Source organism: Achroia grisella, unplaced genomic scaffold (genome assembly GCF_030625045.1).
Source record: "Achroia grisella isolate CSIRO2021 unplaced genomic scaffold, CSIRO_AGI_Agris_v1 utg5633, whole genome shotgun sequence".
Taxonomy (NCBI): domain Eukaryota; kingdom Metazoa; phylum Arthropoda; class Insecta; order Lepidoptera; family Pyralidae; genus Achroia; species Achroia grisella.
Genome location: NW_026712943.1, coordinates 29718 through 56951, shown reverse-complemented (window position 1 = coordinate 56951; position 27234 = coordinate 29718). Strand labels below are relative to the sequence as shown.

Sequence of the window (27234 nt, the reverse complement as noted above, 5' to 3'; positions counted from 1 at the left end):
TATATATATAATGATGGAACGTTATATATATTATACATATGATGATGATTCTTGGTGAAATTATCACCATGGGTTCTGATCGGACCTCATGATTCGTTACCGCAAGCGGGAGCGCTATTCCATTATCACGAAAATATAATAAATAATAAACCCTGGACAATTCAAACCACCATGTAAATACAAATATAGTAAACAAACAGACTGATACCAACAAGTCATGAATTAAAATTTTTATACGAGTAATCGAACCAGCGACCATCGGAAGTAAGACGATGTGTTAAACTAGACCACTGAGACCGTTTAATTAAATGTACAAACTAACATTGCAATTCCATTTCAGAGATAACCCGAGGGAGATTCGCAACAAAGCTGAGAAGCAGAGACGCGACAAACTCAACCAGTCAATATCGGAGTTGGCGTCGATGGTGCCCCCGGTAGTCGCTGCCAGTCGCAAGATTGAGAAAACCGGCGTCCTCAGATTGACTGCACATTATTTACGTGCTCATCAGTACGGTAAGTCCTGCTTTGTGATACTCATTATTTGCTTCTTCCTTATGCCAGGTGAAATCGCATTGTTATCAACATGATAATATAGATTTCCAGCTCATCGTCTACTATTCACTTATCCCATTCATTTGAGGTTGGCCAAATGTGTTTTTCTCTTCTATTCATCCGTGTTCGTAATCATTATTTACTCCCTATCTTGTCATTCACACAGTACATTACTGTCTTCACTTATATGTAATACTTTGTTTAAAACTACTTTTTTATTAATATCAAATGGTTTATTCGCCTATGTTTACGTTACATAATAATAATAATAAAATAGTTTGCAAACATTAAATATTCACCCATGTAAAACACATCTCTTACTAAAAGCCACAGTACTAAATACCTGTCGCGTAACTCGAAAATTCTTGACCTCCTCAATAATATCTTCACACAGCACAACCTCTCCCAGACATGGCTAAGGCCCGTATGGGTATTACCTTCTTTTAAATTAATAAAAGAAAAGAAAGAAAAGATAAAAAGACTATAATAATAATATTATGTGTACTAGATAACTGATAGAAATACTTTTTTATACGTAATATACATAGAAAAATCCCAACTACAAATAATGCTCGTTACTACTGAACATTTCATGTCTTAATTTTTTTATAATAGAATTAAAGCAGTGTATTAATTATTATTTGATTAGTTAAAAATCTTATTTATTTCATAGGAAAACTTCTTATGATGACAATATTTATAGAAAACTAGTACTGGCTGGTGGCTTAGTACTTTATTACACTCTATAACTTTGCGAGTACAAATTTAGCTGGCACCAAAAACATGAGAACTTCGCAAAAGGTAGGCTTGTTCCCAGACATGTTGGATTCAAATGAATAAGCAATATGAGCATTTCATATGTCAACAGCGACGTCAATAGTTGTCATTATCGTGAAAGTAGATTAAATACTTCTAAACATCTACCATCCAGTCATAAATATGTACTACCTACTCTTATACTCAAAGAGTAGAAGAGTTGCACCCGGTGCATACAACACATCAACTGCGCAATACATCATACACTATATCCCGTCATACCACTTCTACTTACCTTTGCGTTTCAATTTGCCGATAATTTTCTAGTATTCCCACATTCCTTAGTGTGTACCTACTTAATTGTTATGTATTGTAATGCGTACAAGCATATATCAATTACCAACGTAAATCATACATGACTAAATAAGATGATTGTAAACCACGTATCACTCTCTTCAACATGATTGGTAACGTTCGTTATAGGATGCAGGTGCTGATTGCTTTGCATTCTAATTAGCATACTTCAATATGTTGTTACACATTCATTTAATATTATGTTTATAGAATCTAGTAACGATGATTCAAATGCATCCATAATCTTTACATATATTATAATTGTAATGAAGTCACTTGCACATCCAATATTTTTATACCTATTCTTGTTACGTTAATTTTTTCAGGGGTGTCCCTCCATTTAGCGAGTTGCGGTAGAGTCGGAACACAAGGTCATTAATCCCTCCCGAGTTGTTACAGTTATTGGATACTACAGTTACGGGGTTGGATTAACGGTTACTGTTCACGTCCTAATCCCGTTACTGCAGTAACCCTACTCCTCATAAATCCTTCCAGACATTTGTACTACCTATATTCTTGTCGTCCTCTATCCACATTCCTTTTATCGAAGTCACCTTTAGTCGGAGACTTGACGTGACAAATAGGCGTCATAATAACTGAAGAACTGATGACTGAACTGAGATTCTTTCGTAACATGGATATGTGTGAACGAAATGATATTATATGAAACGTTACTATAATAATAATAGTACCTAAATGGATTTTCTTGTTTATTTTGTTTGTCTATTAAACAAATTAGAGTTTCAGACTCAGTTTTAGGATGACTTTGTTTACTATGTTGAAAAAGTATGTAGCGTAATAAATATTACATCATTTAAGAATTTGAGGCACTTCCTAAATTCATAAATAAAAAAGATAAGACTGTAAGTAAGTAAATAAAGAAAGAAGCAGCGACTTCCTTGTTTAAACAGTTAGAATTAGTTTTTGTTAAATTACTATTAGTAACTATTATATTTTATTATATTTTTGTAGTATATATAGTCTGTGGCATAATTAATATTGTTCATAACGTACTCTGTGCAGTTGACAGAGCCTGATTGTAAAAATGGCGGGAACGGCCTAATTAAATGTGAAGCGCAATTTAGCATTTTATTTATTTAAATATTTAAATACAGTACAAATTGGCGACGAGTAATAATTCACGTGTGTAATTTAGTCTGCATTAATAAAATTATATTGTTAATGTATGTGATGGCTGGTTACGGAAACATAATGTTCGGCGGTAGCCTCACCTTTGACCACCGCTCTCAGGAATGGAGCATATTCAAAAGTCGTTTTATTCAGTACTGCACCGCAAATGATATTAATGAAGAGAATGATAAAAGTGGAATAAAACGGCGAGCATTATTATTAACGGCTTTGGTGGAAGACACATACCGCGTAGCGCGGGATATCATTTTTCCTACGCCATTAGAAAGTGAAGAATATAAATATCTCTTGGAGAAATTAGATACTCATTTTTCTTCAAGAAAGAGTACATTTGCAGAACGTTATCAATTTTATAAGGCAAAACAACGGTTAGGAGAAGATTTGGCTGAATGGGCGGCACGAGTGCGACATTTAGCGCAGTATTGTGGATTTAAAACAGAGCTGGAGACCGCTTTGAGAGATCGTTTTGTACTGGGATTGGAAAACGCAAGAGAGAAAGAGAAATTATTTGCAGAATCCATTGATACGCTAACGTTTAGTAGGGCGTTAGAAATAGCGCAGAATGTACGGTGTGCCCGGATCGCATTGCAAGCATCGCAGACAGAAGAGAGCGCGGGCGGCGCGGCTGGCTGGCGGCGTCCTCAGCTCCAGGAGGAACCGGTTTACGCGCTGCGCACCGCCCGCACCGAAGCGGCGGCGGCGGCGGAGCTTCGCCGGTTACATTTAACTGCTCGTCATAGTGTTAATCAAAATGTGTTCTGTGAAGTGTGTGGGTATAAAAACCATACAAAAGAAAAGTGTCGTTATGCTGAGTTCATATGTCGAAAGTGTAATAACAAAGGTCATTTACAACGAATGTGTAAATCTAAGGTTAAAAATTGTAAATACTTGACTGTGGATGATCACGACGACATGGTTGAAGGTAATTTTGATTTATTTAGTATAGAATGTGTGGACGGAAAACCGATGCGCCAGGTGATGTCTATAGGCCATAGCGACGTTCTATGCGAGATAGATAGCGGCAGCGCGGTGTCAGTCCTGCCGGCTCACATATACGAGTTGTGTTTTAAAAGTAAATATAACCTTAAGTCGTGTAATGTGGTGTTGAATTGCTATAATGGAAGTAAAATATCGCCGTTGGGATACGTATCTCTGCCGATCACTTTTGAGAGGTGTACTAAGTTGATTAAATTATTTATTATTGCTACTGACGGAAATCAACCAACATTGTTAGGTCGGGATTTTATAAGCATATTTAATTTAAAGTTGTGTAGTCAATTACACAACTGTAACTATTTAGAAAAAGATTTTGATATTGATCGTACGACTTATATAAACTTTATTGACGATTCTATTTTAAAACCAATAACAGTAGAGGATATAAAAAAGGAAACGGGATTAGATGTAATTTTAAAGAAAGTAGCTTATTATATTAATACGGGTTGGCCTCCTAAGATGTCGGACATGGATGTTAAACCATACTTTATGTGTCGTTTTGAATTATCGTTTGAAAATAAGTGTATTTTACGAGGTCACAAAGTAGTAATACCGCATAAGTTTAGAGAGCGCATATTAAATGAATTGCATAGTTCACATTTCGGCGTAGTTCGAACGAAAACTGAGGCGAGGGCTAGATTTTGGTGGCCTAATATTGACAGACACATTGAAGAGAAAATAGGTTCGTGCAGCTTATGCAACTCTTTTCGTAGTTCACCTCCCCGTTCGCCTCTCGCACCGTGGTCATTTCCGACAGAACCTTGGAAACGTATTCACTTGGACATGTTTTCAATTGATAAGTACCAATTTTTGATAGCTGTCGATGCCCATTCAAAATGGATTGAGTGTTTTTTGATGTCGGGAACTGACACTTTGTCAGTTATAAATAAATTAGATGAGATGTTTAGCAGGTTCGGATTAGTTCATACGTTAGTGACAGACAATGCAATGAATTTTTGTTCTAGTCAGTTCAAAGATTTTTGTGAATTGAATGGTATAAAACATATTACAATATCACCATACCACCCAGAGTCTAATGGTCAGGCTGAAAATAGCGTAAAAACAATAAAAAGGGCAGTACGGAATATATTAAAAGAAAATACGCATGTAAGAGATATTGTAAAAAAATTAAACAATTTTTTGTTCAATTATCGCAATTCAACACACTGTACCACCGGATTTTCACCTGCTAAATTATTATTAGGGCGGCCACTGCGCTGTCGGTTTGATTTATTACGTGTTATTCTACCTGAAAATACTCCAGTAGTGTCGTTAGCATCCACAGCTCAAAATAATGTTTTTGTTAAACAGATCTCACAGAGTAAGCAGTATGGGGGACATCGCAGAACAGATTTTTCGATAGGAAGTAAGGTATTGGTGAAACATGTATTTAAAAATGGTATGAAATATATTTGGAAATTGGGAACTGTACAACGAAAAATCGGTTCTAGGATGTATGTTATTTTTGTGCATGATTTAAATTGTTATGTAAGAAAACATGTGGATCAGTTATTGTCATACAAAGGGCCAATTTCACGTAAAAGTTCAGACGAGGTTAGTTTAAATGGAGAATACTCTAGTACAGAAGGAACAAACAGAAATGGAAACGAGGAGACAGTTCCAGAGACAGTATATCAATCAGTAGTTCCGGAGGAGATAATAACAGATCCAAATATCTGCAATCCACAGTCATCAAAACCGTCACATATCACACATCCATCGCAAGCATCACATGTTGAATCATTCCTACCAGAAGAGAGTTCTACAAAAGTAGCCAATGAAGGAATCATGGGAACAATAATATCACCGCTCATAGATATAGACCCAGGAGAAGGAATATCTGGTCTATCAGATTCAACAACTATAACGAAAATAGCGGAGGATACTCGAGCTGATGATATGTTAGTTACAGAAGCAGTGCCCAATGTTATAAATAGAGGCCGTAATCCAATAAGATCCACGAGAAACAAAAAAGTTAATTATAAGTATTAGTTTTAAAATGTAATTTGTTGTAAAAAAAAAAAAAAAGACATTTTGTATAATTTTTAAAATAATTGGGGGAGGGATTGTAGTATATATAGTCTGTGGCATAATTAATATTGTTCATAACGTACTCTGTGCAGTTGACAGAGCCTGATTGTAAAAATGGCGGGAACGGCCTAATTAAATGTGAAGCGCAATTTAGCATTTTATTTATTTAAATATTTAAATACAGTACAATTTTAACAATTAACACAGAGGTATTTGGCAGTTGTTATTAATCTATAAACAAAATAATTTACCAGTACATAAATCTGTAGAGCAGTGCAAGTAGGTACGCATTTACATCACGCTATACAGAATGTAGAGGTTGAAACTTTTTTGTTGTACCTAATTTCCTAAAATTCAGGTCGATTAATATTCATTGCAATTTTCTATATATATATAATAATAGTTTAATTAATAATAATTAATAGTTTAGTTAGCATATATGCTAACTTTCATATATAAAAGAAAAAACGAAGGATTTGTCAATTTGTAAATGTTACAAACGAGAAATTATTTATACATTAACTATATACCTAGTAATTTATCCTTCAAAGTCGTTTAAATAAAGTGAATCATTCCAATTGGTATATACATATATATCTATTATAATTACTAATGCATTATTTTTACACTATACTTGAATACATTTATGATAAGTCTATAATCATTTAATAGGAGCACTACTTTATAGCACACTTCTAACGCACGGGTGTTAATTTATTAATCTCTATTATATTAGTAGCGTAACATTGTTGTAAATATAAGTTATGATGTTGAACGATGTTTACGTAGCGATGAGAACAGTACGTGTGACTCATTTAATTGGAATATTAATTCATTACATTATATATGATCATCTAAAGCTAGATTCCCACGGCCTGAACTATATACCGACCATGTTCTTTTATTTTTCTAAAACAAATTTTTCTAAAATTAAAGAAGCCTAAGTTACTACTTATTATATCAGCTACCTGCAAAAAAGGCCCGTCAAAATCGATTTTGACGGGTCTTTTTTAAGACCAAAGTAAAAAAAGAGTAGGAAATCATTTATTCAAATAAACTTACATTGAAACACTTTTGAATAGTCATCACATTATTTTTTAATCGCTCCGCACTTTCTTGCCTCTCATTCGGAAAGCTAAAAAAAGCACAAGCAGCAAGCAAGAGCAAGAAACTTGCGTGTTGTTCTTTTAAATAATTTTATTCTTACTTTACATTTTTATGGGAATAGGTATAAAAATTTACAATAAGATACCAAAGGATATATTGGAATTACCCTTAAATAAATTCAAAACACTAAACTTACGATTACTCACTAAACGATTACTAGAATGACGAGCGTGCATAGCAATAGTTTTCATGTACGCGATTTTCATTTAATGTTAGACATAGACACCTATATAAATACCTATGCATTGTAAATAAAATAGATTTAAAAAAAAAGTAATTCAATTATATTTCTTGCCAGTTCTTCTCTATTTTTTGGATTATTAATTGGATCTATATACTGAACTGGACGGTAGGGAAAAAAATATAATGTAAAAACTTGACGTTCATAAGCGGCTAAAATGTCCTCCCAAATGTCCATGAATAGATGATATTTTAATTTTGAATTTTGAATTTTAAGTTTAAGTGTGTGAATATAAATTCTATGTATATTATGTATGTATTATAAAAAATAGCTAAGTATTTATATCAGTTCTTCTCTTCACCCATAACACGAGCTCTGATTACCGTTGCACGGCACTGTATTAATTGTCCAGGGTTTTTATTTATTTACTATATATATTTTTTTAAATCAATACTATGCGTATGGGAATTTATAACTGTAAATAAAGAAACACGAGGACAAATGATCCAAGCACTCAGTCGTATGACTGAAAGCAGTTATGATTAAGAAAACTCTAGATAAACCAATTTTTGGCCTTCAATTCTTTTTAAATTTATTTTCCCAAGAACCTCATTTAATTTATCTTCTTAACCATCTAGCAAATTAAGTAGATATCAAGCTGGCAGAAATATTTTCATAAAACTTTAAATGTCAACCAACTTTACCCTGGGCAACTTACACAGCGCCATCTATTCCCAAACTATATAAGTATGGGTAGACAACTTATAGACTTGCATAAATACATTCATAATGTACATAGAAAAACATCAAACAAACAGATATAGTCATGAATACAAATGTTTGTATTGGCTGGCGACACGGCTCGGAAAGTGAGGCGTATACTAATATGATACAGTCGCGTCATTTTTATAACAATAACTAGCTGTAACCGCGACTTCGTCCGCGTGGCTAAAATAAAAGTAGCCTAAGTTACTCTTTATTACATCAGCTACCTGCCAAAAAGAGACCCGTCAAAATAGGTCCAGCCCTTTCAGGGATTAGGCGTAACAAACAGACATAAAAAATTTCAAAAACTTGTATTTCGGTGTATGTTTCGAATTTATATTCATAGGCATGTAGTAAAAAATGGTTATTTCAATGTTACAAACACACACTCCAATTTTATTTATATGTATAAATAATACACACTATGATGGAATAGACAAGTATAAAAGAAAAGAGAAGTGTAAATCTATATTTGGATGCTTGTAAATTTATCGAAATCAAAACAAATCGTAAATCTATTAAACATTTGTAACTTTAAAAAACGAATTGTCTTCTATGGGTCTGCATGTGTGTTTATAACTTGTGTCTCTTGTATTTATTAACATAATAACCTTTGGAATATATGTCACTGTGGCATAATGTATCTCAAACTAAAGGTTTTCTAGAAGTGAAAGATATTCTAAAATCAGTGCAGATGTTCCGAAGTTTATTAATCTCATAACAAAATCCGCTCTCTTGCTTTGTAATATTGCAACCGATATGAGAGAAATTAGTATATGTTCACATAGTAGAAAAATAGCCGTAAGTGCAACAGAAAATATTATTTTTTATGTTACATAGCAATAGCTGTCTTTATTATATACAACAGATAGAAAGTAATATCTATATAGAGTGGATAACCGGAAATTTTGAAAAAACCGTTCACATTTTGATAATGTAACATTTGGGAAAGAGTTCATCATTAAACATACGCTATTACTTTTAGAAGCTTAGCAAAAAAGAAAAACACACGCAAAGGCAATAAAAATTATAAAAAAATGTAAATGGTCGTCATAAAATTAAAAATTACTAAATATGAAATACACTTAAATAGTAATTAGAATATTTTCTATAAATATTTCTATGCAAATAAATTATTATTTTTATTATCATTGTTGAAATTCTATTAATACAAATTTATATATATCGTAATGTTTATTTCAATAGCTACCATATATTTTATGCGCTTTAAGTCACATACATATATTCATTTTGTATTACAAAAAAGGAACTAAACGCTGTCTGTACATTATTAACGTTATAGAACAATGCTTTTTAGAAATTTTGCTTGTTTGTCTGTAAGTTTGTTCTCGATAATCTAAGAAACACCTCAATCGATATGGGAACGATATGGCGATCTTAAACATCAAAAACGTTGAAATATAAACGTGTATATACATAAGCGTAATACGTGCACAGTCGTCGTCTCAGCTAGTATAAAATTGTGTGGTTCACCCAGCATAAACAATAGTTTATGCAGTTTATATCTGTCTGTCGGGTTGCGAATTGAATTGATAGTCATTCGCGCGTAGGTGTGGTCTATTCTTGTGATCTAGATAATTATTAAAATCTAGACACAGGTCATTGTTCTAGTCCCGGCGAATGTTACTTGCGGGAATGCAATCGTGCGAAAAAACTGCGAACAGTTGCTTAGTGTAAGTTTACATTAAGCAATGATTCGTTCATTTATGTTATTTGATAAAAGTGTTAAATATCCATGACTTCACTAAATGTGAAGACTAATTAGCTATTATTAATTTACAAATCAATTAATAATAGCTAATTAGACATATTTAGTGAAGTCATAGATATTTAACACTTTTATCGTATAACATAAATTTAACTTACTATTTCACAATACTTTTTGTCTTCGATTTCGCCCATGCAACAATAATTGATTAGGAAGGATGTTTTGTATACTCAATAGCTTACTCAGTTATCTACGCCCATTTTTAAACATTTCTTGCAATTTAATGTAAAATTTTATATGTATTATTAAGGGATTCATTCGTTTCATAAAATAATATTATATTATTTGTAACAAAACTTACTGTAAATGCCAATAAAATATTTAAAAACATGTTTACAATATAACAAACTATTAATTAATAAATTCCCTGCAATATTACATAATCAGTCTACATAATTTGTATAAGAAATTGATGTATCTTAAATTGCTTTCAGAGAAACTCGTAAATAAAATGCTGCAATTCTTTTGATTTAAAAGCACACATTCCCTTGAGAATACTAAAAGATTTAACTAGTCATTCCTGCGACTTTGTCTGCGTGTAGTTGTAGATCGACATCTATTGATTAAATGATAACAATAAATAAGATATATCTATGCGAGTCCTAGTTTTTTATATAAACTATTATATTATAAATAGAATATAAATAGAAATGGAAAAGTTTGTGAGTTTGTCAGATGGTAGGGGTTAATATCTGGATTTGCTGAACAGATTTTGAAAATAATTTTACAAATAGAAAGCTACGGTATTTGTGTCATAGGCTATACATTAACATAAGACTTTCATGCTACTTGATGTTTATTACTTAGCGAAGTAGGCACGAGTCAGCTAATAAAATAGTTGATATAGTTTATAGAATTAATTATTTTCGAAAAAATAAAATAAAAAGAAATATTTTCATTTCTCAGTTTTCTTAACCTGAATGTTGACCCATATGTAACTGTATTGAAGTGAAACTGAAATTATGTACATTATAAGAGGCATGACGTTCGATAGAATGGCAACGTATGAGTGATATCACGAAAGTCATATGATAGTGTGATGTTTTAATGATGTCCCTGTATACATACAATATTATATTATATATATCCTTACAGTACTATAAATGCGAAAGTAACTCTGTCTGTATTGCTTTCACGCCAAAAGTACTGAACCGATTTAAATGAAATTTGATAAAAGGGTTGAAAGGGGTGATGACAAGTTATATGGAATTATCGTCATTTCTAAAGCCATAAGCTTGAAACTTATTTTTCAGACTGTTGATCAAATATAAATTAATATAATAATCAAAGTTTGTTATAATATTACCCTTAAGGGTAGTAAAACAAACTAGGGGATGGATTTTCATATGTACATACTGTATGAAAATTCGTCATTTATGAAGCTGAAATTATGTAAAATTAGTACAATTTACATAATTCCTTAATTACAATTTTGTCTTCTTAGATTTTCTTCGTATGGTCAAGGTCACTATTCTACGCGGACGAAGTCGCGCGCACAGCATTATCTATGCATATAAATAAAATTGGAGTGTCTGTTTGTAATATTGAAATAACCGTTTTTTACTACATGCATATGAATATAAATACGGTACATACACCAAAATAATATTTTTTACTATTTTTGTCTGTCTGTCTGTTTGTTTGTTCCGGCTAATTGCTGAAATGGCTGGACCGATTTTGCCGGGACTTTTTTGGCAGGTAGCTGTGTAATAAGGAGTAACTCAGGCTACTTTTATTTTAGAAAAATAAAGTTAAATTCCACGCGGACGGAGCTACGGGAACAGCTAGTATATATATATATATATAAATTAATGGTTACCGCTTATCACAAGAGTCGTCATTCTAGTGTGTATATATATATATATACATAAAAAGATAGGGTTCATTCCTTCCTTAATCACGACTTTACAATTTCATTATACGCAGAATCACGTCACCGCTTCTCGGAACCCAATCGAGTTTTCTACAGAACCCTCCGCTTCAGTTGTATAACATTAGAATTGCTGATACATATTACGGACATCCAACGCTAGTATATCATTTTCTGCAAGTTTATGGAAAATTCAGTTTAATAATGTAATAGAATATTTTAAAATATGAATATGTTTACAATTGGCTAATCGCTGTTGACAGCATATATGTGATATGTATATGCGATGTAACGTGAGTGCCGGCTTACAGTGTGTAGGCACGTGTGATGCCATGCTTTTTGTTGTAAGGGTTTTCACACACCGCCACATAGCAAATATACGTTTTATATGTTAGTATTCCATAAATTCCGTCACATTTTTTAGGGAAGGGAGAGGGTTGAGAAAGTGAGACATTCTGTGACAAAGGGTTGGTCACATAATTTAGGACTCACCTAAATTATGTGACGTTGCATTTCAAAATATACACATGTATTAAAATATGCTGTTTTAATTTAATGATTTATAGGTAGTATGTAAAATATTTTTGTTCTCAATTATGCAAATAGTACACTATTTTTTTTTTATTTAAATTCTATAGTCGATTAGAATATTAAAGCTTTTAATGGCCAGTGATATATTTAACACTGTGGGTTAAAGAGGTTAACTACAATGCTAGCTACCATGTTCTAGTTTTGAATTTAGAATATAGATAGTCTGTACAGATACTAGATGACCCGGCGAACTTCGTATCACCTAGAATATATTTTATTATAATTTATCATTTATATATATTAATAATGAACACTATAAAGCAATACTTGATTGCTTTAATAAGAACTCAAATATGAATTATTGTTTAAAAATTTTAAACATTCTGACAGGCACGGTTGTCTAGCGGTTTAGCACATCGCTTTACTTCCGATGGTTGGGGGTGCGATTCCTCGCAGGGTGGAAATTGTATTCATGAGTATGATTGTTTGTATCGGTCTGGGTATTTTCTATGTATATTATGTATATACTTACAAAAAAAAATCGATATTAAAGTATTTATATCAGTTGTCTAGTACCCATAACACAAGCTCAGCTTACCGTGAGACTAGATGGCGCTGTAAAAAAATATTGTCTGGTATTGCTACACATGAGTGGTATCGTAAGCATCACATGATAACGTGATATTCGTAGTACTGTCCATTTATTCATGTCCATACTTGCTATCAGATGGCTCAGTAGTTTTTTAGTCGTTCCGATTAAATTATGTATTAAAAAAAAACTAAAAATAATAGATAGAACAAATACTATCTTTACTTACAAACTTTTTGTTATTTAATTTTTAAGATTTACTTTATTACAGCATTTTATATTAAAGAATGTAAATCAGATATAATAAAAATATATACATAATAACTTTTATTATCAGTTATATGTGTATGAAATTATATATAAATGAGCTATTTTAAAATCATAGACAAGAAACGGCACAGAGCAGAAGTATAATTTTCCACCCTGGTGCGTAATTTGTAGATACTAGCCGATGCCCGCTATTTCGTCTACGTAGAATTATATATCGAGAAGTCTATTTTTAATCAATTGGCCATACAAACTTTCATCATCTATTTTACTTAAAATTCTCTTTCGTTTTCGCGATAAAAATAGTATATAATATCCTTAGTTATGATCCGATATATTTCTATTTTATAATAGGTCAAAATTGATACTTAGTACTTTACGCCGTAAAAGGTAACAAACAGACTGATGTTTACTGTCGTGTTTATAGTGTTAGTATGGATGATTTTCACATTTGAACATAAATTATGAACAGCGAAGTGATACGAGCAATTAGTTTTCTTTGGCTTGAGGCCAGAGAACGTAAATTGACATTAAATTAGTATAAATAAACAAAGATATAATTTCATTGCCATTTCTTCACAATCTACGTTGATTACGACAATTTAAGTACTAGTTTACAAAATGATCTGAAATGTCGATAAAGGATTAAGATGTATTTAATCAGGTCTCGTTCTACGTTACTGTATTACGTTTAACAATAATATAACGTTATTTTTCACTAGATCTTACTCGTAACTTCGTCTGCACAAATTTCCATCCCGTGTAACACTCCTTATAAGATTATTTTCGAGAAAATAGATATCTATTTAACAAATCTAATGAAATTAAATAATACTAACATACGCGATAGAATGTTACGAAACTTTTATAAACAGTCGTGCAATTTACCAATCACCGTAGGGGCGAACCTATCACCGTCTCTTGGATAAAATTGGTTCATAGCTGATAGTTAATCAGAAGTATAAACTGACACAATTTTTTTTTTGTTGTGAAAGTTCAGAGTCTCTTCTGTATTCCAATCTTTTTCTTTCAATTCAATTTAATTTTAATCCTATCGAATTTAGTAATATCCATTCAGAATGAAATTTAGACTAAATCGTATAAATCCATAATAATGTAGGTTTGATCTTTAATTGAACACGAAATATGAAATGGTCGGGATTTTGAACTTCCCAATTAGATACGAACTTCTTAGCATTCCATGGATTCAGTATGCGGTAAACAGGCAGCTTCTATCTATTCTATCGTGTAGCAAAGAGAGAAACTCCGAGCAGTTCCCGGGCCTTGTGACTAGAGTGTAGGTTTAAGGTGTCTCTTGCTTGTGTTCCTCTCCCTGTCCAACACAATTACTAAGCCTGCTAGTGCAACTCTAGAGACACGTCCTAGTATAGAACTTACTGCAGTTATTAACAGGGTAAGACCTTTCAGATATACCTCTTGAGTCCACTTCGACCGCATTTAAATTAACCACACTTCCATTTTGAAAGAATTCGTTCATTAGTTCGTAATATTTATAAATATCTATTCGTTTTTATTGAATGATCTTTAGGTATATAGTGAGCTCTACAAATATTATACATTTAATTTTCAAAAATAATGATTTTATTATTATAATTCATTGACAGATCATGTACTAAGAGCCTTTTGCATACAAATTAGTGAGTGTCAATTGTATATGTAAATCCATGATCATACATATGTTTTCTGTTGCAGTGTTTGGAGATTCTATCAATAAGTCAAATAAGGAGTTCAAGCCGTCCTGTGTGCAAGCACTTTTGGCTCACCTGAATGGATTCCTTATCACCACTACCTACAAAGGCATAGTGGTTGTTGCCTCAAAGAACGTGCAACGCTATCTCGGATATACTGAGGTAAGAAACTAGTAAAAAAAGTACCCATAAAATGTTAGGAGCATGCTCTGTAGGTTGCAGATACTAAATGTATATAGTATTAGGAGCGGACTATAGGTTGCAGATAATAAATATGTTTAAATTTTGAGGTTATTTTTTGGAATTTTGCTATTGAAGGTGCCAAGTCTCCGTGGTTGCATATACCAATGTTGGGAGCGAGGACTAAATCTCCGTTTGCTTATTACAGTTAGCCTATGTGTTATTCTGATATATAAGCTATATTATTGTAAAATTTTGATTAAAATCCATTCCGTAGTTTTTGCGTAAAAGTGTAACAAACATCCACCCATCCATAGTCACAAACTTTCGCGTTTCTAATATTAAGTTAAAGACCCTGTATAACTGACGCAGAGCCTTCTAGTCCCATGCCAAACAGAGCTTATTTTATGGGTACAAGACAACATATAGAAATATCTACTAACATCCTTTTATGAGTACAATCAGTCATATTATTAAATTTGCGTTGAATCAAAGCCTCGACTATCGGAAGTGACGCGTTGTACTAAACCACTACCAGGCCACTGAAGTCCTCGTAATATACGTAGGTATCTACCTAATGGTTTTATTGGGAGCTCATCACAACGTCTGGCGTATCAATCTAGTCTGCGCTCTATTAGGAACTTTGATTACGAATTTATGAGCTCAATCGACCTAGTTGACCCCTAGACGATCTACAAATGTATAATTACGTATAAATTGGCCACGTCAAAACAGGAGTGATAGTAGTTTATATTTAGATTACCATAGACATGAGAGAAGAAGTATATGAAATGACAAAATATTATACCAATTAAAACCATGTAATTTTAAAAAAATTGGAGCTATAAATCAAATGCGACGTAGGGGCGTTACTGGGGTATGGGTACACAGGTAGGTGTATACTTGCTAAGATAATACAATCAGGGAAGATTGTGTTAGCAGTTGCATCGTCAGGAATTGCTGCAACTCTCTTAAAGGATGGAAAAACTGATCATTCTGCATATAAACTTCCGCTATCCGTAAATCTTGAGCAACAATCTTCATGTTATATCCAGTTTGTTTATAATGTTTGTAATGTCAGTAATGTTTAGGATATATAACGTCCCACTACTGAACACGGATCTTTAAACGCGCGATTACCTATATATTCTATGACCAGGCAGGCGAAGCCGCGGGCAGATAGCTAGTTTGTTATATTTATTTACCATACCAGAACAATCTGCTTGTACATCAATGTTATTTTAAACTTTTTTTTAGAATTATTTATGCCCTTACACCTTATATTGAATACTTACTTAGAATCATGGTATTGTATTTAACTTTACTGATATACCCGTGATCAAATTGGTAATAACAAAAATGATCCTATATGTGGGTACATGATGTAATATATTATTTTATAAACATTTGACATATCATAGAACCTGTCATAGACCTTAGAATAGATACTTACAAGATATTTTGATTTTTATTTGATTTGATAATAAACTTTATTTTACTTCTAATTTTATGCAGCTCGAGTTATTGGGCCACAATATTTTAAACATCGTACACGAAGATGATCGTGAATTGATGAAGGAACAGATTATGCCTCAGCCTCATATGCTGGGCATCAATGGAGAACTGCTGGTGCCAAACGAGCCGAACGCAAGTCAAAAGATTGCTGAAGCACTGGCTAGCGATAAGAGAAGATTCATGGTCAGGTAAATATTATATAGATGTAATTAAAAAAACACAGTCAATATGAAAGCTAGTAAAAATACCTTTAAAACAAGGGAAACAACAAAAGTGTGCCTAAAATAAATAATATAATTTAAAGAAAATATACAGCAGTTGCTCCTGATGATCATGATTCTTTTGACAATCGACAATCAATTTGAAAGAAAATAATAAAATATTTACATATCCTATGTGGTTGTAGCCCACTCATGCATAAACGTAATATCTCCTATGGAAAGTTTACACTCTATCCTGAGGAGATAAAAACCGTCGCTCTTAAGAATATCCTTCAATTCTTGTCACTGATGGGTCTAGGTAGCGTACTCTGAAATAGGGCGAGCACGATAGATCTATAGATAGTATGTCGTAGTGCTACAGGTCCAAGCACCTGCAATAGCCCAAATAGCCTAACAAAAAACATCCAGGTGTATACACAATTCGAAAATGGGTATTAGTACCGGTGCTAATAATTTTACGATTTCTGAACTGTAAAGATAATCCCAATTGCGCAACTTTATGTTTGTTTTTTATAATTCTGTAGATTCAAGAAATTAAGCCAGCGTTCTGAGCCGAGCCAGTACATAACGTGTCACGTGGAAGGTTCACTCCGGAAGGCAGATTCAGCGTGTCGTGGATACAATCGCTGTTGTCAAATGGTCCGGCGTGCACGTTCTCGATGTGACAACTCTGGCTCCAGTGGCAATGACGTAGTAAGTAATCGTTACCCATAATAATTATTGATATACGATGTAGCAAAAATAGGCAAGAGAAGAAAGAGAATACTGGATACGACTGTATCAAGCAGTGGAAGTGGAATCATGACAAATTCTTGGAGTAATTGTCAAGATGGGCTAATTGATCTGAATTTATGCTTATCAATCTCCACTGGTACTGCCAGCGTAACCGTTAGCACAGGCGGGTGTATCATTATATAATCATCCATAAAAAAACGCATCAATCAGATTAAGGAAAAGTTGTAGTCTTGTCGTATCAACAACTAAAGAGATTAATGGAAAATGGCAAGTGCTTCACCAACAAAAGCGCGGCTCTTAAATTATGAGTCATTTACAGATGTTGATGTATGGTACATATCAACGAATAAACAGTTGAAAGGATAGGATAAACGGCATGACATCTTAGATCTCAGGAATAGTAATACAGAAGTGGTAACGCCGATGCCATATGATAACGTGATGACTGTATTGTACATTTATATAGGCGACGGCGACCACTTACCATCAGGTGGACCGTCAGCTTGTTTACCATTCCACTAACGCAAAGGGTAAGGTAAACAAAGGAAATTAGATTTTTTTATAACTTTAAAACTAACCGAATCGCAGGTTTTCTTCTTTACTTTCCATACATAAATAATGCTACTGTTATACCTAAATATTTTATCAGTAAGTTTGAAGCTTGTAAATGTAATATTTATATCAGAAGTTAACAAAAACGAGCAAATATAAATTTCACGCTTCTGAAAAATAAAACAACGCCGGATACTTGCCATCTCGTATTCTGTTTGTCATATACTTAATATTCTTTATTTAAATCACACAAACAGAACTGCAGTCACCAGTTCAAAACATTGACGAAATCATTTGTCATCAATGATCGTCCTATAGTAATTGTGATTATTTTATTCCTATCAATATCCAAAGGTACGAAACAAATAATACTGCACGCAATGTTTTTTATGTGAGTTGTGGCAAGAAAACGACATGACAGAAAATTACAAAATAAATAACCCTGGCTATTAACACCCCAGCGCCATCTAGTCCCACGGTAAGCAGAGCTTATGTTAAGGGACAACTGATACAAATACATAGATATTTTTTTTGTAAATACATACTTAATGTACGTAGAAAACCCTGGCCGATACAAACAATCATACTCGTGTATACTAAATTTTAGTGCCGTGCGAGGAATAGAAGTCGTGACCATCGAAAGCAAAACGGTGTGCTAAACCGCTAGACCACAGCGGCCGCCTATGTGAAGTGTGTGGTATTACATACCCTTACTGATGATCTGTATTATTCTTTTGTATTAGAATAGAATAGAAAATCATTTATTCAAATAAACTTACATTGAAGCACTTTTGAATAGTCATTACATTTTTTAATCTACCGCTCGTTCGGAAAGCTGTCTCATCACAAGAAGAACGAGCAAGAAACTTGCGTGTTGCTCTTTTAAATAATTTCATTATTACTTTACATTTTTAAGTTGAAGTGTGTGAATACAAACCACCAATTAGCACTAATTCAATTAAATACTCAAATAGAAAAAATATTGAATATATAACCAACTGGTTAAACAATTAATAAGAGGAAATCAGTCATAGTGATTAGAGCAGACCAGTCCCTAAAAGCACTATTCTAATGCAATATGTCCATACATTTTGAATTTATTTTAATGTATTAAAATCTTTATGTAATCATTCGCAGGTGTTCGTAGGTGTCGTGCGTCCGGCGAGCGACACTTTTATAACCGAGAGTGAAATGGAATCGTTCAGTATGGAGTACCGTACCAGACATTCGATCGACGGGCAGATAATACAATGTGAGCAGCGCATTGCCCTCGTGACAGGGTACATGACGCACGAAGTGTACGGCGTGAATGCAATGAACTTCATGCATCGGGATGACGTCCGCTGGGTGATCATCGCACTCAGAGAGAGTAAGCAGTTATCATTTTTTACTATGTATAGAAAATTTATATTCTCTACCAAACAACTGTTACTCAGAACCGATATAACAGAACAGAACGAATAAAAAATATAGAAATGCATGATTGTAGATTTATTGTAGATTATTTATTATTTTTGATTATTTTGTTACAAATTACTTAGAAAATTAGATTTAACTTAAGATTGACTGATATATGTATTATAGTATTATACAAATTTGTAACAATACTACTACACACAGAGAATTATATGCACATTGTTGGGATGACAGTCTCTACTAAACAACTGTTACTCAGAACCGAAATAATAGAACAGAATGAATGAAAAATATAGAAATACGAGGCGATGCATGATTGTAAATTAAATTGTATTTTATTTTATAAGAATATGATGGATAAATCGTTTAATTGTTTTTTTTTTACAAATTACACTTCTGTAATATATACAACTTTATGAAATTAGATGTAACTTAAGATGGACTGATTGATAGTACAAATCGTGTATGGAACTTATTTTTTAATCATTACTTGACTGTACTGATTTTCAGTTTCAATCGATTTGAGGGTAGTGATCAATGTGGCCTGTCTATCCATAATACGTTGAGTTTCGGTTTAAAGTATTCCCAGAGAACTGGGAACGTACTTGTTAGTGGTTTCTTCCATATAGGCTATGCTCTTCTGTAAGAAAGAGTAGTAAAGTGGAAGAAATCCTTCATTTGGGATAATTCCGCCATTGTACAATTTTAACATCGATGTATCAAAAAAAATAAAAACATTGCATTTTATTATATATATTTTCTACAATCAGTATTGATAAACTTGCCGATGGGAATAGTTCAGTCACACGGGAATTTATGATCAGAATATAAACAAACGATTGTCATATCATCACCTATAATAATATTATCATAATCACATATTATTAATATAATAGTATCTAATGTTTGTTTGTTTGTTTTTCAACGTGAAATTTAATTAATATAGATAGACGCAAGACGAACGAATGTAAAAATACCTTTTTACATATGTTTTTGAAGAACAATAATAGTTTTTAATATTATTCAAAAGCATCGCACCGGGTGAAGATAGCGTAGGTATATGTAATAACTTTAAGTGAAATCCACAGTGAGGAGGTTGATCGTAAGACTTTTCTTGGTGCAAAATCCACTATGGAAATTGTGTAGAAACATACGTGTCTAAACGCGCCATCGGTAGGTATCCTATTCTCTCCATCATTTCCTATGGCGTCTATTTACGCGAATAAATAATTTTATTAATGATAAATATAACCAAACTGCATTGCGATTTATATTAGGGACAGCTGGCGTAGGTACATCTATATTTTTAAATGCATGAATATAGTATTATATGCTGGCGATATAATGCAGGATGGAGTCACGTCAGTTAGCCTGTTACCATGATAGTTTCCAGGGGCAACCGCGTAGAAGTCGACCTGACGTGACCTATAAGGATATTTCGGTTTTGTTGTATTTTTAACTATCAGTACAAGGTTTTGAAAAATGTATGATTTTTCAAAAAAACGTTAATGTTAACGAAAAAATGAAAAGGTTTGGTAATAAAATATACCTAAACTTTCAATTGTTTAGTTTCTTTTTATTGAGTAAAGAAAAGATTTGGTCTCATTTTCTACATAAAATAGCAGTGCGAATATTAAAATGACCGCAAAACTGAATGCAAAATATTGCTCGTTTAACATTTATCCTCTTATACATATATAGGTATATCCTTTACTTAGTACTATTGCTCGTCAATATTTTTTGAGATAAAACAAAATATCTATTCAACCGTTTAGTTGTGAAAAGCAAACAAACAGACAGACACTCGTATTTTTAATATGCATTACAATGCTTCTATTGTACCTACTTAAATTTAATAATTAAATGTACAAATTAAAATAATTGATGTCGGCCATTTTTTATTTAATTATTTTTTCTATGCGTGATGTTAAGAAATTATCACAGGCGTCAAATTAAACGTGATATCCATTTTTGTATAAAGGTTTTTGAACCCTCACTCAGTTACGAAATGCTTAAGCGACTTTAATTTTTGTGTATACTAACAAAAAATAATGCGATCATGTTGCAATTAAAATTATGTATAGGTATTAAAAACTTATAATTGTACAGAAATAGGCATAATTCTATACTCTGCTTCTGCGCATTTCGTAATCTAGTTTTGAATTTCTACCTATTTATATTAATTAGTGTAATCGATATTAATGAAATAAGAGAGCATTACTATGCTTTATTGTATTATTTTGCGACATACACATAATTAAATTAAAATTTGATATTAAAATAAATTTTGATGATGATTAATTAAGCTGAAACTGCTAAATGAATATAACATGTACAGTCATATTCATATATGATAATCAATATATAAAATTCGTGATCTAAGTTTTTAAAATGTATCAAATACATCTTGAAGTTGTAGTCTCGGGTAGTTATACAGCTATCGAGCGGCTCACCGCTTTTATTTTAATTATCTGTGGCGATTACCTTTTACGCGGGAAAATAAAAATATATTGGTACCTTATTTAGTCAGATGGTTTTCTGCATTAGTTTGAAATATTTTTTTTTAAGAAATTGTTATAAATAATATACTATTTGCAGATATTTTGAGGTTATTAATATTGATTCTAACATGCATAGATTAAATATTTACCTACGCAAGAACTGATTAGCAACAAGAAATATTGTTATATATTTCAAGTAAATATATCAGGGGCAAGATAGGTGAGTTAGTACAGTCTAACGATAACATCATTATATACTTACCTATCTACTACATATACCTATATAGCATATATTATATCAAACGTACTCGTCGATAGGCAAAACAAATGAAATAGTAGAAAGTGGTTACATAAATTCACATGATAAACAAGACTCAGTTCATGCAAATGTATGTAAATATATAATAACTAGCTATCCCGGCAAACGTTATTTTGCCATATAAATTAATAACGCTATAAAAAATAGGGGTTGGTGATAGAAGCTAAAGTTGTATGTATTTTTAATGACACATAATAAAAAAATTAAAATAAAAATTTTGCCCAAAAAATAATGTTAGAGGTGGCAGAGCAGATTCTCAGACCCACTGAATATGCATAAAAAATTTCATAGAAATCGGTCAATCCGTTTCCGAGGAGTATGGTAACTAACATTGTGACACGATAATTTTATATATAAGAATTCTTTAGACCCATTACGTAAATTATAATAATGCTTGTCGTTATATTCCCTCAACCCAGGGTTAGTAGTGACTTAGTCATTTATAACAAGTCCTTATCATAACACTTGCGCATGAATCTAACAATAAATAATGAATTGCCTAACAGTGCTGTACACTGGTAACACTATAATAGCACGGTGATTATCACCTCACTACTGGCGCGTTATATATGATGTGATGAGGTATTGCTACATGAAGTTAAGAGTCTCAAGTGTTAACAGATGTTTTACAAGTATAGGCATACTATGTTTTGTAATAGTAGACCCCAAGCTTTATGAGACTGATAGTAAATTTCAGAGTACATTTTTTTTATACCACTTAGGTGGCAAACAAGCATACGGCCCATCTGATGGTAAACGGTTACCGTAGCCTATGGACGCCTGAAACACCAGGGGTGTCACATACGCGTTGCCGACCCTTAAGAAACCTTAATATACCCTTCTTGAAAAACCCCATGCTGTAGTCTCTCGAGAAAACCTCGGCACGTAGTTCATTCCACAATCTACACATTGTACACATGTTTTGTTTTACACATGTAAAAATGACAGTTTTACAATTTAGTTTTAATTGTAGCGGGTTTGCATATGCGGACGTGGCCTTCAAAAAGAATTTATACAAATAATTGCTTGTCAATATACTAAACAAATGTTATACGGATTGACAGAGAAATTATTTTGTTAGAAGTAACGCCTTTACATAGCAACCATAATTATTTACTAATGTAAATAATATAGAAAATAAGTAAAGACACGTTATAATACACTTAGGATTTCCTATGTGTTAAGGAAATCCTAAGTGTTAAATAACATCATCTGCTTCTTCCTTATCCCATTTATTTGGGGTCGGCGTAATATGTTTTTCGCTTCCATTCATCCCTGTTCGCAGTCATCGCGTTATTTACTTCCTTTCGTACCATATCATCTTTTACACAGTCCATCCATCTCTTTTTCGGCCTTCCTCTGCCCTTATAATTCCTACGCATTACACGTCCATACCATGGTAGTCGATTACTCTTCAACCTCTCTGACACCGGTGCCACTTTCATACTTCCCTAAGTGTTAAATAACGTACATATATTTTTTTTGCTGAGTTTATTCGAATCCAATATTGCAAAGGACGATTTTAGCTTTTTACAGATAATGCTCACTCAAATAATGCACACACAACTAATAAAATTCATATTACACTATGAGTTTCAGAATACAGAATACTAACTCGTATAGTATCTTGTATGCGATTTAATAAACGGTTTTGTTTTAAGACCGCCAAATAAAAATTGGAAATAAGATAAACAAACGCCTGATTCTCGCTGTGCTACTATTTGATGCGATATATTTAGTGTGTTATTAATGTTTTCCATCACCGGAAAGTTAGTAGAAAATGTAAGTTGACACACAGTTTTTGTTGTCAGCTAAATTCGAACTTATAACCTTTGAGATAAAAGTAATTTTTACTAATTTTGCCCACCTAATTACTTAATTGATGGCCTCGATGGTCTAGCGGTTTAGCACACCGCTTTACTTCCGATGATCGTGGGTTCGATTCCTTGCATGGTGCAATCGATTGTATTCATGAGTGTGATTGTTTGTATATTATATTTGTATTTAGTAAAAAAAAATTAAGTATTTATATCAGTTATCCCATAGCACAAGCTCTGCTTACCATGGGACTATATGACGTTGTGTTAATTGTCGAAGGGTATTTCTTATAATTATAATTTATGGTCATTTTTCATTCCAGTGTACGATCAACATCGTCTATTCGGTGAATCCTGCTATCGTCTGATGACTAAAACCGGACAGTTCATCTACATGAGAACCAGAGGCCGTCTAGACGTGGACCAAGGGTCTAGAGCTGTGACCAGTTTTGTTTGTACCAACACCGTGGTAGATGAAAAAGAAGGCCAATATCTGATTAAAATGATGAAGAAGAAATTTACACTGTTGGTAAATAACAATGAAGAACCTCCAGAAGAAGAAGAGATTAAAGATGTGAGTAAATTGTTTCTTTATACCTTCACTATATGTGCGCCCGAACGCTCTACACCGGTGCCCCCGGTCGCCCCTTCGATCGATCCCCCGTCCAATTGAAATGGGGATCGAAATTACGAATGCCAGAGCTGAGGCTCGAACCCCTAGCGGTGCCCTCAGACTAAAGTCGTGAACGGCAGGTGGGAGTTGGCCTTCAGCCACTCTGTAAGTCGTTCCTTGGTTGGTAGTCCCATCTGCATTCGCCCTCTATCGTCTCTATGAAGCAGTAAAGGCCAGCTGCGGCCAACAGCATTAGAGTAGTCCGAAAACAAAATCCTTCACTACTATTCTGATACCCTATCAGTCCATAGTCGATGTCTTAACAAGGGTACACTTTGCTGAGTATATTGAATATAACAGGAGACGAGCCTGTCGCCGTCAATCAGATTAATTGGTTTACTATTGGTGTTCTCATGACTATGAGAGTTAATTAAATTTAACTATTTGATATTATTTAATTCAATTAAATTGAATTAAATTGACTTGTGAGATATTTTGGTGTTTTTATATGAATATTTTAATTTATTTGAATGATTTCAGATCGTAGAAATGCTCGATTTTTAATTACTTTTTCACATTTCATATTTCAGACGAATGACAGTCAAGTCGTCCCTGTAGAGGATCCCAGGCAGTTGGAGAAAGTCATACTGCATCTTGTGACCAATTTACCGTCTCCAGATATAGACGACATTCCGCCCAGTATTTCACCGGAACGTTTTGACTCGCCGTCCTTCCGTTTATCCATCATACCACCAAGGAAAGAGAGGATTGTGAAGGCCATAGAGAAAATATACAGCATTATATCGCCGTTGCCGAAGAGCCGAAGCAGCACATACAGTTATGAAGATACAAACGAAGCTAGTACCTCATTTTGTAGTACAGTAACTGATGTAATGCCGACTCCTCAATTGGAACCTGACGATGTGCTGCCACCACTTACAATGATCGCCACTTCATCGAACCAAGATATAACAGAGACTAGGTTACCGAACTTCAGCAACATATACTATCGTCACCCGACTGACATGATTTCCAATGATAATAATTACTACAACACTGCAGAAACCGAAATAGACTCATTGACACACAACATAACAAACCCAACTGGTCATTACAGCGGTACAGCTTCAATAACGTTTACCAATGTTGGTTCAAATAACCAATCGGATTATTCAGGGAATGCCAACGGATCAGGCATCAGGTACCAAGTGTACGTTGCTCCGCCAGATGACATAAACCAATATCAATCAGGCACGAACGTATCAGAGATTGCTACACAACCTGGTGTGAAGCGTTCTAGCGATGGTAGAGATCAAGAAACCGTGTCGAGGAAGAAAGTCGCTGCCAGGAAACCGGAGTTTACTGAACAGAACTATGACCCAGAGCCTCCCATGTTCGATAACTTCTTCGATGATGACCGTAAGTATATTTTAAAGCCAGTTCGTTCGATTATTATGGAGTGCAACTGTAGAAATATATTATGTTTTATTTACAGTTCTGAATACATCGTTTTCTCAAATCGACTCAGCCATCGACTCGCTTGAGCCTTCTATAATTGATCCGTCATTCCCAGAATTACTGGTAAGTTGTTGTATACTTTTATGGAAATAGGAATATATACGAATATAGTATGTTTTTCATGTAACTAAAATGCCAAAAAGCGTTTGATTCACATTATATAAAAAGATAACTGTTGCCGATGGAAATAGTAAATGACATGAACAACCCTGCGGAGGTCACAAAGTATGATGTGACGCCTTTAGAAATTTATGTGTTACCATTAATTATGCCATGCCATGAGTAATAAGTACTTTATACTGAATAACACAGTGTTCAAAGCAAACTGATAGAGTAAGAATTTTAATAGTCATATTTTTATGTTCTACTCATGAGTGATGATAAAGTAAATAGAAATTATCTTTATTTAAATAAACGTAAAGTAAGCACTTTTAATAGTCATATTTTTTTATTCTACTCATGAGTGATGATAGAGTAAATGGAAATAATATTTATTCAAATAATCGTAAAGCAAGTACTATTAATAGTCACATTTTTTTTATTCTATTACTCATTCGGAACGCAGAATCATCAGAAGGAGAATGTACTAGAAACTTGTGTTTTTTTTTTTAATAAAAACAGAAATAATTGAGACACTGCAGATGACTTTACATAGTCTTTATATACATTACTGTGCTTCTTAGTAATATTTATTGTCATAATAATTTACAGATCTCCACCGAAGTTCAAGAAATTCTTCGAGAAATCGACCATCCCGAAGAATCTCGTCGCAACAACTAAAAATGGGAATTATTGAATAACTGTCATCGACTTCAAATAAGGAGATATTCTAAATAACGTAAATCTCCAAAAGGTATGTTAAAATTGTTTAAAAGCAACATTATATTTGATTATCAAAATCTCCTAAAATTGTTTAAAAACAGTGGCTTTATACTGTGTAAGATTTATAAAATATAAATTCCTTAATTACATAATACATCTATAATTAGACCTAGTTTCGTTTTGCTATTATTTACCAATACAATAAATTTCATCTACCAATCATAAAGTTAAAAAGCCACAATACTAACAATCAAACGGTAGGAGTCGATGCACTGATTTTTAATAAAGTTAAACAGATTTATCTAAATTACGGGTTCTC

At 33.1% G+C, this 27234-nt stretch overlaps 1 protein-coding gene across 1 annotated transcript in view; it reads left to right on the top strand.

Annotated features, from left to right (window-relative positions):
* The window catches only part of LOC131848571 (hypoxia-inducible factor 1-alpha-like), a 46829-nt gene extending 19933 nt beyond the window's left edge, over nucleotides 1-26896 (top strand). The window contains exons 2-10 of the mRNA XM_059198486.1: nucleotides 341-513; nucleotides 14711-14868; nucleotides 16402-16589; nucleotides 17147-17315; nucleotides 19047-19278; nucleotides 24286-24536; nucleotides 25166-25994; nucleotides 26071-26156; nucleotides 26805-26896. Of these exons, the coding sequence (XP_059054469.1) occupies nucleotides 341-513; nucleotides 14711-14868; nucleotides 16402-16589; nucleotides 17147-17315; nucleotides 19047-19278; nucleotides 24286-24536; nucleotides 25166-25994; nucleotides 26071-26156; nucleotides 26805-26873 (2155 nt within the window). The 3' untranslated portion in view covers nucleotides 26874-26896. The remainder of the gene's footprint in view (nucleotides 1-340; nucleotides 514-14710; nucleotides 14869-16401; nucleotides 16590-17146; nucleotides 17316-19046; nucleotides 19279-24285; nucleotides 24537-25165; nucleotides 25995-26070; nucleotides 26157-26804) is intronic.
* The last annotated feature ends 338 nt before the right edge of the window (nucleotides 26897-27234 follow it).